At 48.9% G+C, this 18,445-nt stretch overlaps 1 protein-coding gene across 1 annotated transcript in view; it reads left to right on the top strand.

Annotated features, from left to right (window-relative positions):
• The window catches only part of SPON1 (spondin 1), a 312,833-nt gene extending 296,980 nt beyond the window's left edge, over positions 1-15,853 (top strand). Inside the window, exons 9-16 of the mRNA XM_062196460.1 lie at positions 1,148-1,288; positions 1,674-1,749; positions 2,524-2,706; positions 6,756-6,926; positions 7,006-7,173; positions 7,962-8,126; positions 10,072-10,335; positions 13,432-15,853. Of these exons, the coding sequence (XP_062052444.1) occupies positions 1,148-1,288; positions 1,674-1,749; positions 2,524-2,706; positions 6,756-6,926; positions 7,006-7,173; positions 7,962-8,126; positions 10,072-10,335; positions 13,432-13,595 (1,332 nt within the window). The 3' untranslated portion in view covers positions 13,596-15,853. The remainder of the gene's footprint in view (positions 1-1,147; positions 1,289-1,673; positions 1,750-2,523; positions 2,707-6,755; positions 6,927-7,005; positions 7,174-7,961; positions 8,127-10,071; positions 10,336-13,431) is intronic.
• The last annotated feature ends 2,592 nt before the right edge of the window (positions 15,854-18,445 follow it).

The raw sequence follows: 18,445 nt of genomic DNA, 5'->3' as shown, positions 1-18,445 counted from the left end.
TGTAGAGAGGTTTCAGAGCCAGCCTCACCTGTCCAATTATGCATCTTCTGGGACTGCTTTCCCACCAAGGCGCAGAGGCGAGGAGTTGTGACCGATAGTGTGTAGCTCAGAAGCCCTGGGATATGTGCCAACTGCCACTCCACAGAAAAACAGGTCCTTGTAGGGAAAGACCTGGACTCAGGCTGACCTGGCTCCCCAGCATGACCGCTCTGAAACCTCTGTAGGGCATACTCCTACCAGGTAGGTGGGAGAACTTTAAAACACAGATGTACAGTTTCTAAGCACAGCATGGGGCAGGACCACAATTCCATAAATAGAAATGGTAGTTCTACTTGTTGTTGAATTCCTATCAAGGTTTTTCTTTTGATCCTAATTGTTTTTGTTGGTTGTTTAAAAAGATTGATTGATTGATTTGAAAGGTAGAGCAAGAGAGCAAGAGAGAATGAGAGAATGAATCTTCCATCCTCTGGTTCACTCCCCCAATGGTTGCAACAGCTGGGTCTAGGCCAGGCTGAAACCAAAAACCTGAAACTTCATTCTGGTCTCCCATGTGGGTGGCAGGGACCCAAGCACTTCCTCCACTGCCCTTCCCAAGTGCATTAGCAAGAAGTTGGATCAGAAGCAGAGTAGGGGCCAGTGCTGTGGTGCAGCAGGTTAAAGCCCAGGCCTGCAGTGCCAGCATCCCATATGGGCACTGGTTTGAGTTTCAGCTGCTCCACTTCTGATCCAGCTCTCTGCTATGACCTGGGAAAGCAGTAGAAGATGGCCCAAGTCCTTGGGCCCCTGCACCCACATGGGAGACTTAGAAGAAGCTCCTGGCTCCTGGCATTGGATCAGCTCAGCTCTGGGCATTGTGGTCATTTGGGGAGTAAACCAGCGAATGGAAGATCTCCCTCTCTCTCTGGCTCTACCTCTCTCTATAACTCTGTCTTTCAAATAAATAAAATAAATCTTTAAAAAAAAGAAGAAGAAACTGTAGCAGAGTAGCTGGGGTTTGAACTCACACTCCAATGTGGGATGCCAGGGTCACAAGCAGCAGCTTAACCTGCTGTGCCACAATGACAGCCCCTTTGTGATTTTAATCAGCTTTATTTCTCCTGCTCCATAGCTGTTTTGTTTTGTTTTGTTTTGTTTTTCCTCACTGCAGTCACCCAACAAGCCCACGATTCCCCAAGAGAAAATCCGGCCCCTGACCAGCCTGGACCATCCTCAGAGTCCTTTCTACGACCCAGAAGGTGGTTCCATCATTCAAGTAGCCAGAGTTGTCATCGAGAGAATCGCCCGGAAGGTACTGGGTTGCAATGCACTGTGGTACAGAATCAGGGGGTCCTGAAGAAACCCCCCTGAAGTGGATTCCCCAACCTCCCAGAGTTTCTAGTATGCAAATCATTTCACAGCATGTGAATGAGCAAAAATCCAGGCCAGAGCTCCACTGAATGATTTGATTCGGGTCAACAGGTGTCATTGTGAGCTCCATAATCAATTGCTAATGTCCTCTGCCATGGGTCATTAGTCCCTCCCATCTGGTCCTTTTTTTCAGTCAGATAGGAAAGGCCGGCCCAGGGCTTGGCCATGGCACAGAGGGGAAATCAGATTCCCGGCCCCTCCAGCCTTCCCGGGCATGTTCCCCTCTTTCTCTCATGTGAGCCCTGCAAGTCCGATTCCTTTCGCAGGGGGAACAGTGCAACATTGTACCCGACAATGTGGATGACATTGTAGCAGACTTGGCTCCGGAAGAGAAAGATGAAGGTACGTTGTTGTCCTGTTGTTGTCCTTGGCTGCAGGGGACAATGCACAGGGGCAGGGCCCTTCGGGCAAGCACTTTGCTAACTCCTTGCAGAACCCTAAAAATCGTTACATCCTTTGACTTGGTAATGCCATCTTTGAGGATTTCCCCCTCAAGAAATAATCTAAAACAAGTCCAAGACCAGGCACGCAAGTCTCAGGGAACTGGGAAATCGGCGCCCTACAGTGGTGGGCATTCCAAATGAGTGTGGTCAGTGGCCTGAGTCAGTGCCCAGCATCAGACTGCACTGGCCATGGATTCTCACGGTGGCCTGGGAGGAGAGTACGGATTCCCCCACTTCCCCGGTGCGGAAAAGCGAGGCCGGGGACCTGTGGTTAGGAGGGAGTGGCAGAGCCAGGCTGTGAGCTCAGATTTTCCCCCGAGATCTGGAGCTAGACAAGCTGGATTAGCCCCGTGATACCGGGGCCTGAGAAGTTAAAAAAAATCCTGTGCTTTCCAAAACTGCCTGTGCCAGGCCTGCCAGTGTGCGGGACTGTGCACGTGCTGGGGAGAAAGGATAGGAAGCGACCCGCTCCCGTTATTTAGACACTTGTTAGGAGGATGCTAAAGGTGCATTGTGGGAGGAAGGGCGCGGCTGTTCCCTTCACAGGGGCAGCCAGGCTGCGAGGCGGGTCTGATAGCAGCAACTTTCTTCTCCCTATTTGAGTGCCTCTGGGAGCAGGCCAGGAGCAGCCTCCACAAGCTGCCTGGGAAAACATGTCACACGCTCTTTGCAGACGACACCCCTGAGACCTGCATCTACTCCAACTGGTCCCCGTGGTCGGCCTGCAGCTCCTCCACCTGCGACAAAGGCAAGAGGATGCGGCAGCGCATGCTGAAGGCACAGCTGGACCTCAGTGTCCCCTGCCCTGACACCCAGGACTTCCAGCCCTGCATGGGCCCTGGCTGCAGCGACGAAGGTGAGGAGGAAACCCAGGCCAGCCAGGGGCTGGCAGAGGCTCGGCTAGGGGAGGATCTGCCTGGTGACTGTGGTCCCTCCTACGTGGCGGGTGGCACCCCTGGTGGGGGCACTAGAACTCTGTGATCCACCTAGGACAGAGAGAGCCCCATCTACAACTCTGCCTGGACACAGATTATGTCTTTTTTTTTTTTTTTTTTTTTTTTTTTTTTTTTTACAGGCAGAGTGGATAGTGTGAGAGAGAGAGAGAGAGAGAGAGAAAGGTCTTCCTTTTGCCGTTGGTTCACCCTCCAATGGCCGCTGCGGCCGGCGCACTGCGCTGATCCGAAGCCAGGAGCCAGGTGCTTCTCCTGGTCTCCCATGCGGGTACAGGGCCCAAGGACTTGGGCCATCCTCCACTGCCTTCCCGGGCCATAGCAGAGAGCTGGCCTGAAAGAGGGGCAACCGGGATAGAATCCAGCGCCCCAACCGGGACTAGAACCCGGTGTGCCAGCGCCGCTAGGCAGAGGGTTAGCCTGTTGAGCCACGGCGCCGGCCCCAGATCATGTCTTAGGACATCAAAAGCATTCTTAAGATTAACCAACCTCCCCGGCAGCCCAGCAATGCAGTAAGATGGACAGATAACTCATGAGGGAACAGATAAGTCTCATGGCAAACTACAAACAACCAGCATCCTGCCTCTAGGCCTTAACTCCAATCTCTTGTGAAGGAGCCGGTGAACAGGTTGGCCAAGGCTGAACCCATTGGGCCAGTTCTGTCATCCATGGCCCCTCATCTGTCTTCCACCTGAGCCCGAGTTGCAGTGCTCACTCTTTTGGGTCAGGATCTCCAGACGGATGAGAGAAATTCTCAGCCTATCTATCTGCAGCTGCTCAAAGATGAGGCTTGAGCTATGAGCTTGCCCAGTCTATGTCACCAGGGCCTGGCTTCCAGACTACACTCAGCTGATTGCCGGGCCAAGACCAGCTGCAGGTTCCCCAGGACAAGACTCTCCTCTCGGCCTGCATAGAGCTAGTCTCCAGGGTCAGCTCCGACCTCCTCTGGGTGCAGTGAGACGGCAGCAAGGGAAGCGTGGGCTGGGAATGCTGACACACGCTCACCCACTGCACGTCCATCACTCCCTGGCTCTCCCTGGGCACCAGGCTTCAGTGCCTCTCCTGACTGCGCTGCCACAGTGGCTCGTTGCTAACTGCTTTTCCCCCAGATAAAGCACTTTGGAGGGGAGGACACCATGCCGTAGACAGACCATACCTACAAAGAGGCATGGGGGATGCCATGATCCTTCCTCACCCTGGTTCCGAGGCTCCCAGGTGCTAACGCTGGTTCTGAACCGTCCTGATCCAAGCCTGTTGTTTGTTCTTGAGGCTCATGCTCTGCTCACCACCCAGAGCCAGGTAAGCAAGGCTCTGTGCTGCTCGGTTTGAGTGGCAGAGATGAGGAAGAAGCAGAGGCCCCTGTGGACATGGCACAGGGACTGGTTGTCTCGGACAAGAGGAAGGTACTTCACGGTACCATGCAGCGGTCTCCGTTGCCTCCTCTCTGGCCAAGCCTCTTAGCAAAGGCTTTGTCATCTCGCCTCTCCTTTGTCCTCCTTTCAAGGCACCACTTGAGGTTTCTTTCCCAAAGACCTGATTATGCCAGTCCATTGTCAGCTGAAACCCTGGGCCTCCCTCTTGCCCGGGTGCAAACTTCCCAGTCTCACTCACTTGTAAGAGAGCCCTGCAGAGAACAGTCCTGGTGAAAATGAGCATGCTCACACACATCTGACACGAGTGACGTCACGCTGCAGCACCCGGGGATGCCTGTCGGAGGAAGACGTGAAGGGTGGAGCCTGCCCTGGGCACTGCCTCCCGAAGGACACCCTCGGGATGGCAGGGACCACACTCAGCCTGCTGGAGTGATGTCTTGCCGATCAGAGGAAGGCTGAACTGGGGCTCGTCAGGTCTCACACCTCCCAGCTGAATCACACTGGAATACAATCCCTTCTGTGGTTGTACTTGATGCCTTTTGTTAGCCTGGTCCCTGGGTCTAACGTGTTGATTGCCACTGTGGTTTCTTACTGCACCACCAGCACAGCTGGCGGCACTGTCCAAGGTCGCAGAACAACGTTCAGACGACACACATGTGCAGAGTGACAGCGGTAAGGGTTCAGACTTCATCTCCTAATACCACGCAGGATATTTGCAGAGCTGCTCCCTTCACCTAAAATCTAAAGTCTCCTTTTCCTGACAAAAGTGCACTCCGGGTGCCCTGTTAGGTGAAATCCTGCCCAGAGCCCCAGGACGGAGCAGATGTTCCCTCCTCGGCACCCTCTGATTCCCTGGGCACTCCTCTGTGGTCCTATTTGCAATACCTGGAATTGCTGTCAGTTTTGGTGCTCCCCTGTCCCTGGCGTAGGACAAGATTGGGAACTCACACATCTTTATAACCCCCAAGCACATCTCTAAGCATTTGGTCCGCCTCCATTGATGTGAATTAAATAGAAGATGGATAGACAGACCTATGACTTCATCTTCTTCCCTTTCCAGAACTAAACTCACTCGGACACACACACACACACACACACCACCTTGGGAACAAGCCAAGTCATGCTGTGAGAGGTTCAAGTATCTTCCCGCCAGCCTCCCAAGTATGTCCTCTGTGATCATGGCTTTGGCTAACACTCACTCATGGGAGCAAAGCCCAAGCTTTCAACACAGAGCTCGGCTTGCATTGCCCTCTTCCTCCTTCCTCCACACCCATCTCTCCTGGAACACAGACACACCTTCCGCACTCCCTACCCTGTCTTTTGTTCCCCAAGAGCAGTCGGGGTGTTTTGTTACCCAACTCAATGGAGGCGTTGAGATATCTTCGGCCACTTGGTGCCATCTGCTCTTTGGGTACAGATCAGTCCTGTGTCCCAAGGCCAATCTCTCTCTCTCTCTCTCTCTGTCCTCAAGAGAAGACTTCTGTTTTTCTTGGGGGAGGGGGGGAGGGGTGGAGCTCATAGCTTGAGATAACAACTAAAGTCTCAGTTTCCTCTAAGAGCTTCCACAATAACTCAGAATATGCCAGTTACTTCCAACTCCGACCAATAAACTGTCTGCAGTGATAAAAATGTTCTCTTAACCACACTGCCCAATATGGTAGCCCCCAGCACACGTGGTCACTGAGCACTTAAAATGTGGTCAGTGACTGAAGAAATTGATTATTAATCTTACTCAATAGTCCTAATACACTTTATATCATACAAATAGATTATGCCTTACCTTAAATTGTATGTAAAATAGCTTATAGTACATATTTTATATCCAAGAGTGGGTAGAATTCACCTGAAGCTGTTTTATAGGAATGTCTTGAGGCAATGGGAGGGGACATAAACAGGACACACTCCCCAGGTCCAGTCCACTCCTACTCTGCGTTGACCTTGTTGGGCCCCACATGTATATATATAGGACTGTATATATATATTTTTTGACATTCTGCTGTGCATCAGAGCATGTTTCAAGGGTATTTTCTATGGTCTGAGAAGTAATTGTGAGTGCTTCCACAAACCTGGAAAAGGGGCATCTCTTTTTTTAAAAAAATATTTATTTATTTATTTATTTGAAGTCAGAGTTACACAGAGAGAGGAGAGGTAGAGAGGGAGAGGTCTTCCATCAGATGGCTGCAACGGCCAGAGCTGCGCTGATCTGAAGCCAAGAGCCAGGAGCTTCTTCCTGGTCTCCCACACGGGTACAGGGGCCTAAGGACTTGGGCCTTCTTCTACTGCCTTCCCAGGCCATAGCAGAGAGCTGGATCAGAAGAGGAGCAGCCGGGACTAGAACCAGCGCCCATATGGGATGCCGGCACTTCAGGCCAGGGTGTTAACCTGCTGTGTCACAGCGCTGGAAAGGGGCATCTCTTGGTGTAAAGATTTAGATTTTTTATGTTCCCGTCCATCCTTGACCCCCACATCCCTGTGACTACCACAATTTTCCTTTTCTGATTCCTGCCTTGTGGGCAGTTCTGCACACGCGACCCCAGCCTGTGGGGCCCCACGGCAGCGTCTCCTCTGCTCCTGTGTTTCAGACGGCTCCACCTGTACCATGTCCGAGTGGATCACCTGGTCACCCTGCAGCATCTCCTGCGGCACAGGCATGCGGTCCCGGGAGAGGTACGTGAAGCAATTCCCCGAGGACGGCTCCGTGTGCACGCTGCCCACCGAGGAGACGGAGAAGTGCACGGTCAACGAGGAGTGCTGTGAGTTGGGGCGCAAAGGGGTGGGGGTGAATCACCACAGGCGTCCACAGCACAACTCCAACTCAGCGGGACTCCCTAGCTCCCAGCAGCTGCCTGATGACCGAGTGGGGCGAGTGGGACGAGTGCAGCGCCACCTGCGGGGTGGGCATGAAGAAGCGCCACCGCATGGTCAAGATGAGCCCTGCAGACGGCTCCATGTGCAAGGCCGAGACGTCCCAGACAGAGAAGTGCATGATGCCCGAGTGCCGTGAGTTTGCGTGGGCATGGGGGCCGGGGAGGTGATGGGGCACAGACGCGGAGGACACAGCGACCCCTACCAACAAGAGGAAAAGCAGGTGCAGGAGGAAAGCACCACCCGCAGTCCTTGCAATGGGTGCTGTTAAGAATCATAGTGTGGGGACTTCAACCAGAGCCAGAGAAAGTGACCTTCTATGGGGGACACTCTGAGCAATGCTGGGGTGGCAAACAGGTGACCTCTGGGTAGAATTCACCTGAAGCTGTTTTATAGGAATGTCTTGAGGCAATGGGAGGGGACATAAACAGGACACACTCCCCAGGTCCAGTCCACTCCTACTCTGCGTTGACCTTGTTGGGCCCCACAAAGCATGACAACCCCTGCTCTGTGCACAAACGCATATGGGCCCACCCACCTGCACAAATGTCTACAGGCACACAAGTGCATGCACATCCCAGGGATTTCTGGACCCAAGTGTCCAAAATGGCAGGAGTGAGCCTCTCCTTTAGTGCATGGCTCTTGGGGAGCTTGGGGCGCTCTCAGCCCCAGTGTACTCCGATTATTGAGCCTCATCTGATGTCAGGTCATGACCATCAGATGCAGAGAGTACCAAGCTCTGTAGACTATTGAGTCATTTCTTATTCCTGGTTCACCCTTTTTTTAACCCCATGGGCCAATTCTACTTTACTCTGGGGGCTAACACAAGAGATGGGGTGTTGGAGGGAGACACTGTGGAGCCAAGGAGATGACAGCAAGCAAAGGGAGCCCATCCTGAAATGCAAATGTGACTCTTGACCTAGACACCATCCCATGCTTGCTGTCCCCGTGGTCCGAGTGGAGCGACTGCAGCGTGACCTGTGGGAAGGGCATGCGGACCCGCCAGAGGATGCTCAAGTCTCTGGCGGAACTTGGAGACTGTAATGAGGAGCTGGAGCAGGTGGAGAAGTGCATGTTGCCGGAATGCCGTAAGTCCTGGGTCCCACAGTCCACCACTCCTCTCCCGCTACGTTCCTGAGCCCAGAGGGCTGCAATCCAGCCCCGGGCTGTGATGACATGCCACATTCTAAAGGAAAGCTGTTTGCTGGGGAGAAAGAGCACGGGGTTTAGGTCTTTGCATTGATGTGTTGGTTACATTCTCCGTGTCTTCCTTGGTAAAATGGGTTTCCCACGACTGTCTATAAAACAAATTGCAAGTTGCTGTGAGTCTAAACTAAAGACGTACTTGTATATGAACAACACTCAGCACAAAGGCCCACTAAACCACTGTTCTCTCCCCTCTCCCCCAATTATGGGGTTTGTCTGACTCATGGATTTTCCAGGCTGTTTAATCCTTCCTCCTCTCTCTGACCATTTTCTTTACCCACGACCAAAGCTGGATATTAAATCAGTACCTCCTACAGCCGGGAAGACCAGCAAGCAAGCCAGGTCCCCAGCAGCGCACAGTCCACCCACATCTCCAAAGTCCCTGTGCTCAGCTGACTTTATTACCCAGGGCCTAGTCTTCAAGCAGAGAGCCTGTTTGGCTGGCTAGTTTTCCAGAGCTGCAGTTTGAAATGGTGAAAGGGCAGGCACACTTGCAGCCTTTCCTGCTCCTTCCCCTTGGTGGCAGTTGGGCTGCTGCCCAGGTTCAGGCCCCAGCTCTGCCCCTTGCTGGCTACCTTCAGCATCCCTGTCCCTCAGTGTCCTCATTGGTTAACCAGCAGAACATGCTTCCTCAGTTGCTCAGAGGATTAAACTGAGAAACTGGCACAAAGTATGACCACTGGACCCAGCCAGTCCACGCCTCCCTCAACCAGTGCTCCATTCTACAGCTGCTGAGTGCTGCTGGCTGGATGCAGTCGTGTGTGGAGATAATCTGGACATCATGTAAACCAAGCCTGGCACTTTCGGTATCTGCAGCTGACCCACAGCTCCACCCCAACCCCCACACTAAGGCCCCAGGGGCCTTTTTTTTTTTTTTTTTTTTTTACAGGCAGAGTGGACAGTGAGAGACAGAAAGGTCTTCCTTTGCCATTGGTTCACCCTCCAATGGCCACTGCAGCCAGCGCACTGCACTGATCCGAAGACAGGAGCCAGGTGCTTATCCTGGTCTCCCATGGGGTGCAGGGCTCAAGCACTTGGGCCATCCTCCACTGCACTCCCGGGCCATAGCAGAGAGCTGGCCTGGAAGAGGGGCAACCGGGACAGAACCCAGTGCCCCGACCGGGACTAGAACCCGATGTGCCGGCACCGCAAGGCGGAGGATTAGCCTGTTGAGCCACGGCGCTGGCCAGGGGCCTTTTGATGGCCAGTTTCTGACTGCCACAGAAGTCTTCATAGCCACAGCATCCATTGAAGGGAGAGGAACATTTATGGAGCACTTCCTGGAGTGGCAGCACTCTCACAACCTAATGGGAAAAATAGTAGCACCACTGTGCAGACAAAAAGCCACTAAGGCGCCTTGGTGCTGACCCACAGGGATCACCCATCTTTAAGCTGTTGGCTCTTCTCTCCCGAAGAGCTGGGCAGCAGGGGGCCTGTTGGCCACGTTCTAGAAACACCCAGTGAGCGGTGCTTTCCCTGAGAAAACCCAGATCCTTGGGAGTGTGGGGAGGCAGTCTGTGCCACCCGAGCTGCCCTAGGAGCTCAGAGTGCAGGCCAAGAGGCTCTGAATGCATCGCCAAAGTGCCCCAAAGCCTCGAACCAGAAGGGTCATAGCATGTGGGTTATGACCCACCGTTTACCCTTTACCAACCATATGAGCTGAAGGAAGTTAGTCTGCTGCTTGGGCCCTGTTTCTTCTATTGTAAAATGGGCAACAGAGCCTGCTTTGTACTGTGCAGGCTTGCTGAGATATTCAAAGGCAAGAGCAAGTGACCGGATCTTGTTTCAGACCTGAGCTACACTCATAACCCCTCTCTGTCTTGCCAGCCATTGACTGCGAGCTCACCGAGTGGTCCCAGTGGTCAGAATGTAACAAGTCATGCGGGAAAGGCCACATGATCCGAACCCGGATGGTCCAAATGGAGCCCCAGTTTGGAGGCGCACCCTGCCCAGAGACTGTGCAACGCAAAAAGTGCCGCGTCCGGAAATGCCTCCGAAACCCATCCATCCAGAAGCTGCGCTGGAGGGAGGCCAGAGAGAGCCGGAGGAGCGAGCAGCTGCGAGAAGAGTCTGATGGGGAGCAGTTCCCAGGTATGGCAATCGTGTGGGATAGGGCTGGTCTCCAGGGCAGGCTGCGGTGCGCACTGGCCTAAGTCATGGTCTGTCAAAAAAAAAAGGTGGGGGTCCTGAATTTTTCAGACCACACTTTCTTTTTTCAAAGACTTTATTTGTAAGGCAGAGTCAACTAGAGAGACAAGAGATTTTTCCATCCACTGGTTTGCTCCCCAAATGATCGCAATGACCAGGGCTGGGTCAAGTTGAAGCCAGGAGTTTCATCTGAGTCTCCAACGTGGATTCAGAGGCCCAAGCACTTGGACCACCCTCCACTGCCTTCCCAGGTGCACCAGCAGGAAGCTGGATTGGAAGTAGAGCAGCTGAGACCAAACAGGTGCCCATATGGGATCCCGACACTGCAGGTGGCAGCTCCATCTGCTACGCCACATGGCCACCACACTTTAATTCTTTAAATATAGAACCTTCCTCAAGTATCAAGCATAATTTACAAAGGAAAGGATGGGGTAGGGACTTCAAGAATCCTTTAGAGAAGTACAATTTCAAGAACCAGCTTTTAAGAACTGTACCCTTCCTAAGCTTCCTTCAATCAATTTAACTGAAAGGTAGAATTACAGTGACAGAGGGAGAGACAGATCTTCCCTCTGCTGATTCACTCCCTAAATGGCTGCAATGGCCCAGGCTGAAGCCAGGAGCTAGAACTTCATCCTGTTCTTCCACATGGATGGCAGAAGCCCAAGTACTTGGGCCATCTTCTGCTGCTTTCCGAGGCACATTAGCTGGGAGATGGATTGGAAGTGGAGCAGGAGGGACTTGAACCAGTGGCACTTCCATGGGATGCCAGAGTCACAGGTAGCAGCTTAACCCACTGTGCCCCAACGCCAACCAGCCCCCTTTTTTCCTTTTTAAGCACACAGACAACCTGAAGTCTTGTTCAACCTTACTTAAAATCAGTTATGACTTACCCCATTCACTCCTTGCAATTGGAGAAAATGACATGGACATGTCGCAGGAATGTCAATTGTCACTTAGGGCAGAACAAGTCATCTTCCATTTTAAGGGTGTGGCCTAGACAAGACAGCCCTAGCCTGTGGCTTCTTCGTTTATATTTATGCAAGGTTAACCAGAAAGTTGAGTGGCAGCCTTAAGTTTTAAGTAATGCAGCTCCAAGCGGCCAGTTAACTGGCTGATGGTCCCATGGACCGAGTGCTAAGGCACCATCTTACATTGACTGGAGTTCAGGAAGATACCTGGGCACTGACAGGTCCTGAAAAACATGTAAGGGTTTGCTAGTTACAAAAGATCGAAGTAGTAACTTCAAATGTCTAAGCGTCCTTCTGGGATAGACAGCAGAGTGCAAGGAGCAGAGGCAGGAAACCAGACTGCAGAAGTGGAGACCAGACTCTGACAGCCCAGTGGCCTGCTGTGAATGTGAGGCTTGATTCTGTAGGTAAAGGTTTTAAACAAGAAAGTGGCTTTAACAGATTTGTGTTGTGATTTGGAGGTGGCAGAACAGAGGCAGAGTGACCAGCTGTTTCTAGAGAAAGATTCTGTGTTCTGGGGCTGCACTGAGTAAACAGGTCCAGGCCAAGAGCAGCACATCACTAGCAAACCGAAGCAACAGCTGGGGCCGCCACGTGGTCTTTAGAGTCCCTGGAATAGGTGAGGAAGGTGACCATGTAACCGTGAAGGTTAATGGGACATCAAGTTTCCCACTGAATTAAAAGGCTCAGCTTGAATTAGCCCCTTTTCTTCTCTTCCTTAACCCACCATGTCCCATCATCGTATCTATGACTCCCATGAAGACACTGAGCAATAAGTATACCACTTGTAACTCTGCAATATTACATAAAACCTAGGATTTAGTGGGTTTAGATGTTCCACCTCCATTTAGGATGACGATAGAAAAGGACAGAGTGTAAGAACCTAGCTGACAGGGCTGGTGCTGTGGCGCAGCAGGTTAAGCCGCTGTCTGCAGCACTGGCATCCCTTATGGGCATCGGTTTTGAGTCCAAGCTGCTTCACTTCCAATCCAGCTCCCTGTTGATGTGCCTAGGAAAGTACAGAATATGGCCCAAATCCTTGGGCCCCTGCACCTACATGGGAGACCCAAATGAAGCTTCTGTGTTCAACCTGGCCCATTTGAAGAGTTGCAACCACTTGTGGAGCCAGCAGATGCAAGGCTCTCTCTGTGCAATTCTTTCAAAACATAACTAAATCTTGGGGGGAGGGAGCTACCTGACAGTTCACTGTCTGCTGCATATGGTAGTCAGTCAATATGCAGTCGTTAAGGTCAACTATGTGCCAAGCACATAATTGTTCACTAAGTTCTTGCATGGAACTTAGCTGTCGTGTGACCAACAGAAACCCAATGTATAATCATTACATATGATGGCTTCTTTCAACAAATACAGAGTGCTATAAAGCGTAAACACAACATCTGATCTCATCTCTGGGAGTCAGGGAGGTTATCAGAAAGGTGTGTTTATGCTGAGTTAAGAAAAAAATTATATTTCAGTTTACTTAGTACTGGGGAGGTCAATTATTTGAGAACCAAGGTGTAACAGAAAATGGTATAGTGTTCAAGTAGATGCTGTGAAACATACCACTTCATTCAGTACATTTCTAAGCCATGATGTTTTAACATGATTCTGCAGGTCATGGGGCTACTATCAGTTAGCAGCTCAACCCGGGCTAGAAGAGCTAGACTGGCCTCACCTGCATTGCCAAGGCTCATGGAATGGCTGGGACCCCTCTCCACATGGCTGTTCCTGTAGGCCAGCCAGGATTGTTACACAGTAATGCATGGATTCCCTATGGTTTTCTTCAAGCCCTGTCTCTACTTAAGTCTCATTGGCCAAAGCAAGTCATGTAGCCAAGCTTGCATACAACAGGTGGAGAAACAGACTCTGCCCCTTTGATGGAAAGAGCTACAAAGTATTTGTGGCCAACTTTTGTCACTTAGCATTCCCTGGTAGGAACTCTAATCATGGATTAATTCAACAACCCATTACATGCACCAGTACAGAAGCCCAGGCAACAAAGCTGGGCTCTCCTGCCACACACAGCTCAGCATCCCTGTTCTGTCACTAACCGGCATCTTCCTGCTTTCAGGCTGCAGGATGCGCCCTTGGACAGCATGGTCAGAATGCACCAAACTGTGTGGAGGTGGGATTCAGGAACGCTACATGACTGTAAAGAAGAGGTTCAAAAGCTCCCAGTTTACCAGCTGCAAAGACAAGAAGGAGATCAGAGCATGTAACGTTCACCCTTGTTAGCAAGGACACAAGTTCCCCAGGGCTGCACTGTAGTCCAGAGTCACCAATGGCTGGTTTGCTTGTTTAAGACAATTCAAATTGTGTTTGCTAGTTTTCCTTTTTTTTGCAGTGTGGTTTGCCAGGTAGTCTTGTGGATGTCAGGGACATTCCTCCTGAATACTTCTTGGTGGGTATGGGCTGCATGGGGCTCCCGCACTCACAAGGGGCCCTCTTCCTACACAGAGTTAACGTACATGGTGTCAGCTACCTTGTACGTTTGACACGTGTCCCTCTGGAACATCCACCTGGCCAGGTGAGGCAGAGACCCTGGCCTCCTCCACAAGGAGAGGCGGCTGTGTCTGGAAGTGGCTCTGTGCTGGGTCCCAGCGTGCAGCAGGCAGGAAACAGTCCAACCAGATGAGAGAGCAGATGCCCCTCACTCTCATCTTCGGCCTGTCTGCTCTTGCAGAAAACGACTGCCCATCTCTAGGTCCCCTGTTAAGTCTCCTCAGTCCTCATTAACTCTTGGGAAAGCAGAGCGGGCAGACGTTTCAACAGCCCTTCATGCTGGGTGGTTTTCCATCTTTCACTGGGAAATCCTGAATCTATTTAGCTTACTCCCTGACGTTGGTTCCTGATACCCAAAAGGAGAAAATACACCTGGGATAAAGTGTTCTTTTAAGCCACAATTCTCCTAAATGCTTGGGCAGTAGATCCTTACTGGAACCGAGGCTAAGGAAACAAAACTGGCCTCGCTAGAAGTCCCAAACCTGAGTTTTAATCTTCCATATGTCTAGACTTTCAAGTTTTCAATCAAGTTCTAAAAAGAAAACATTTTCGTTTATGCAAACACTTCACTAAGTCTGCTCGGAGCCCATCATTCTTTCAACAAAAAAACTATCTGCGTACTTTAACATGGAATTTTAAGATTAAAAAATAACTTTAGAGACACAAAGTGTTTCAGATATGAAGGGGTACAGAAAGTCTAGGAGAAAAAGAGTATTATGGCATCAAACCGAACAGCAGTTCTGATGGGAAATCAAACCTGAGTCAGCTCTCCACTCCAGAGCTCTGGTCCTCACAGGGAAGGCCCTGGGTTTCCATCCACTTCCATGCATAAGCACACCAAGTTCAGGGAGGCTGACTACCAAGGATTAGTGTAAAAAGACATTTTTCTCAGTTGAGTCCATCAGTAGTTTTCTATTCGTGCATTTATTGTTAAAACTACCGTTTCATTCCTTTTGCGGCCTACTTTACTATTGCTTAATCCAAATATGCACCATGGGTGATAGATACATACAATGCTTTATACACTACTCCTAAGACTCTGCATTAAACACATCAGGATATTTCCAAACACAACATATATATGGTATAGCCCTGCATATGTATTTTAACACAAGAGAGACTGTTCAATTAAAAAAACTCATTGGGTCTGTCTGTCTCATGTTTTTAAGCTAATTAAGTGACCACAAGCCTGGGTCTTTTTATAACTGTTAGTCACCTCATTTTTCAAAGATATGGCTTTTCTCCCCCTCATTCTAGAGACACCATTAACTACTGCTTTCTCCTCCCTTCAGAGGAACATACTATTAAAGAAAATAAGAAGTCCAATTTTTCTACTTGGACAAACCACCAACCACTTTTGCCAACATTCTCTATGCTATCCAGAGGCATACTTATTTGCAACCTATGAAAATCAAAAGTTCCTTCCAACAGTAATTCCTGAATAACTCCAAGAACAAGCCATCCTAGTGTCTCGTGTTCTTATTTGGTTCCTGCTGGGTACACTTTTAGTCCTGATTTTGAAGACTTAGAACCGGGTGACCAGTTAATATCTGAGAATGAGTAATATGATTTTTGTCACATTGTTATTTTTTGTTTGCAATGGGGAGTTTATAAGAAGTCAAATCTCTTTCTTACCAAAGTCTTGTGTTAGGTGGTTTATAGTTTTTCTGGCTAACCATTTTGGAAATAAAGACTTTTTACTACAAAAATGAACATTTGTTTGGGCTTCCACTTGAGATGGTAAAGAGATCATATAATAGATACCCAGTTAAAAAGTGCTACTAAAGAAATAGCTGTAATTGTTGAATATATTTTTATCAATGCCAAACCAGTTGTAATCCAATTTATACCCATATTCTAAGATACCACTAAGAAGTTCAGAGATCTATTTCCCAACCAGACATTGAGTCACTTACCTGTCATCTTGCCAATGCATTATATTTGGAGGAAATCTGTTGTAGCAAATGAGAATAAATCCTGGGCTTCCCAAGACCCAGAACTGAAAACCTTGAAAAGATTTTGTGCTGTTTTTAATTTGAAATTTGTGTATTTAACATTTTAGCATACTCAAAGATTTATGTGCTCCTTCCAAGGAAGTCAGGACACACTACACATTCTCACATGCCTACAACTATCCAGGAACTTAGTCCATCCAGGTCAAGTCCATGGCCAAAATGTCAATACACAAAAATCTCCAAGTCAACTTACTTTTGTCTCGTGAACACGTTTCAAGCAACAGTTAAAAAATACAAGGTGTCTCTGGATCACTTTATAATGGAATCTGAGCTAGAGTACAAGAGTCCAGCTTTAGAGTTCAGCTACATGGAGTTCAACTACAACATGGAGTTCAACTACAAAGGAATTAAATACGTACAGTGTGAAGAAATGGACACTGTTACCTAAACAAGACTAAACACAAATGTTAAATCCCTAATTGCAAACACAGAATTGAGGAAGACAGCATTTCCATTATTTTGTTATTTGATGCTATTAGTTTGTATATGTTAATGGTTTATTAAAATGCTTAAGAGGTGCTATTAATTTTAATAATGATTTTTTCATATTGCCTAAAGTAGGGGGATAAATGAAAATAAATTAATCCCTTTTGAAAATCAGATGCAGTAACAAATTATAAATAGCAGCTGAAAGCTAATTAGCATGAAGCTAATTTTTCAACTCCTTTGAAATCTGGAAGCAAAAGATATACACTGTCAAATTTAAATAATGATACCCTGTCTTAGAAACCTCGCTAGTTCCAGAAGTTTTATATGCTGGGAGATGGGGACAAGGCGGGGCAGGGGTACTGTGGTTGGGCAGGCTAGGGTGAGTCAGTTCACCTTTTTCAGTCCGCAACTTTGGCACAAGCTGCCTTACACTGAAAGACTTCACCTCCACAATTCAGCCAGTTCTCATCTTGGGAGCAGGTCCTGGTGGGATTCTCCCCCAGGATTCACTGAAAGCCAGCCCCACTGCATCAGTCCCTCATATCTTCAGAAACCAGTAAACACCCACTTTGTACTGAAGCTGGTTCGAGGTACATTTCTGTCACACTGAAAATGTCATGCCAAATAAAATATGCATAATTTTTACATGCACTTAACATTCATAATATTCATAATGTCTTAGCATAAGATAGCATTCATTAACATTTTCTCACATTGCTCTAAATACTCCTATCTTTAGAAGTGACTGGTAATAGTTCTCATATTTTAAGCAGTTACATGCTTAACCAATTTTCCTTTACCTCAAGTAATGTTTAAGTATTAAATAGAAGGGAAAAAGGCAAACATCTTATTCCAGACTACTGACTCTTTTACAACACTTAAAATTTATAAAAGTACAATCTCTATTTCTTTAGTGTTGGGAATTACTGGTCTACCTAGGCAATCAGATGGCTCACCTGGGAGAAATACCTTAATGTCCTGTCCCTACCCAATCTGCTAGTGCTACTCAAAGCAAAATCTGCAGCCAGGGCAAATCTATAAATTAAACACAGAAACTGAAAAGGAAGTATTCTCAAACTTTTATAGCCATCTGATATTGCCACAATATCTAAGATAATGACTACTGCCTAGTAAGTCATTTGTTATTGCACTTAGTCCACAAAACACTGGCGAGTGATCTGCTGAACTAGCCCTTCATCACACAGTCTGAGAATGGCTGTTCCATGCTCACCAGTCAGGAAGGGATGCCTGGAGACCCCAGGCTACAGATCTATGATTAAGCACCCTGCTCTAACATCCTACTCATCACGCCCTGATTTTGCCACAGAATTCCTCAAATAGCTCGCACTTAATTCCTCCAATCACACACAGCTCACCATGACCTGGTTTCCACAAGCAGAAGACTGAAGCAGTCTCTCTAGGTGAGTCAACCACAGCCATAACGATCACTATCACCCGTTCCACCACCATCCCCCATACAGCACTCAAGACTTTTTACCACCCCTTGGCTTCCCCCAGAAGACACACTCTTAGTTCTCTTCAGTTTCTGGCTTTTTCTCCCGACTTTTTGCTGCCTCTTAATCTTCCATTCCTCAAATGTTGGCTTTTCCCAAGTTTTATCCCTGGCCCTTCTCTAAACACACTCTTTACAGTGCCTACTATCCAGTTTGATCTCTTCAATCGCTAGCAAAAAATAGGTGAACCCACTTCTGCACTTGCAGTTCCCATTCCCAAATACCTCCTGACCGACCCTGGTGTGACGGTCACAAACATCATCTATTTCTGCCACTGAGAGTGGCCTGTGCTCCTCCTTTTAATTCATGGCACCACCACCTTCCCGTTACCTAGGATCTGCACTTGGGGACTGAAATATGTCTTGGACATACCTGCAAGGCTCACCTCCTGCCTCGTTTCCTGCAGTTCAGGTCTTCATCATCTTTCTTGGAAATCATTCGCTCACCAAAGCACTTGTCGGCATATGCCAGACAATACGGGTAAGGCAGTACAGACAGCAGAGTTCTGCCCTGTGTTTAGATGATACTAAAGACAGATTCTATGATGCCAACAGTCTCTTACCTGACCAACTTCCCCTCTGTCTGCACCCCTCAACCATGCACATCACCACTACATTAGATTCAG

Source organism: Lepus europaeus, chromosome 7, assembly GCF_033115175.1.
Source record: "Lepus europaeus isolate LE1 chromosome 7, mLepTim1.pri, whole genome shotgun sequence".
Taxonomy (NCBI): domain Eukaryota; kingdom Metazoa; phylum Chordata; class Mammalia; order Lagomorpha; family Leporidae; genus Lepus; species Lepus europaeus.
This window is presented reverse-complemented; position numbering and strand designations above follow the sequence as displayed.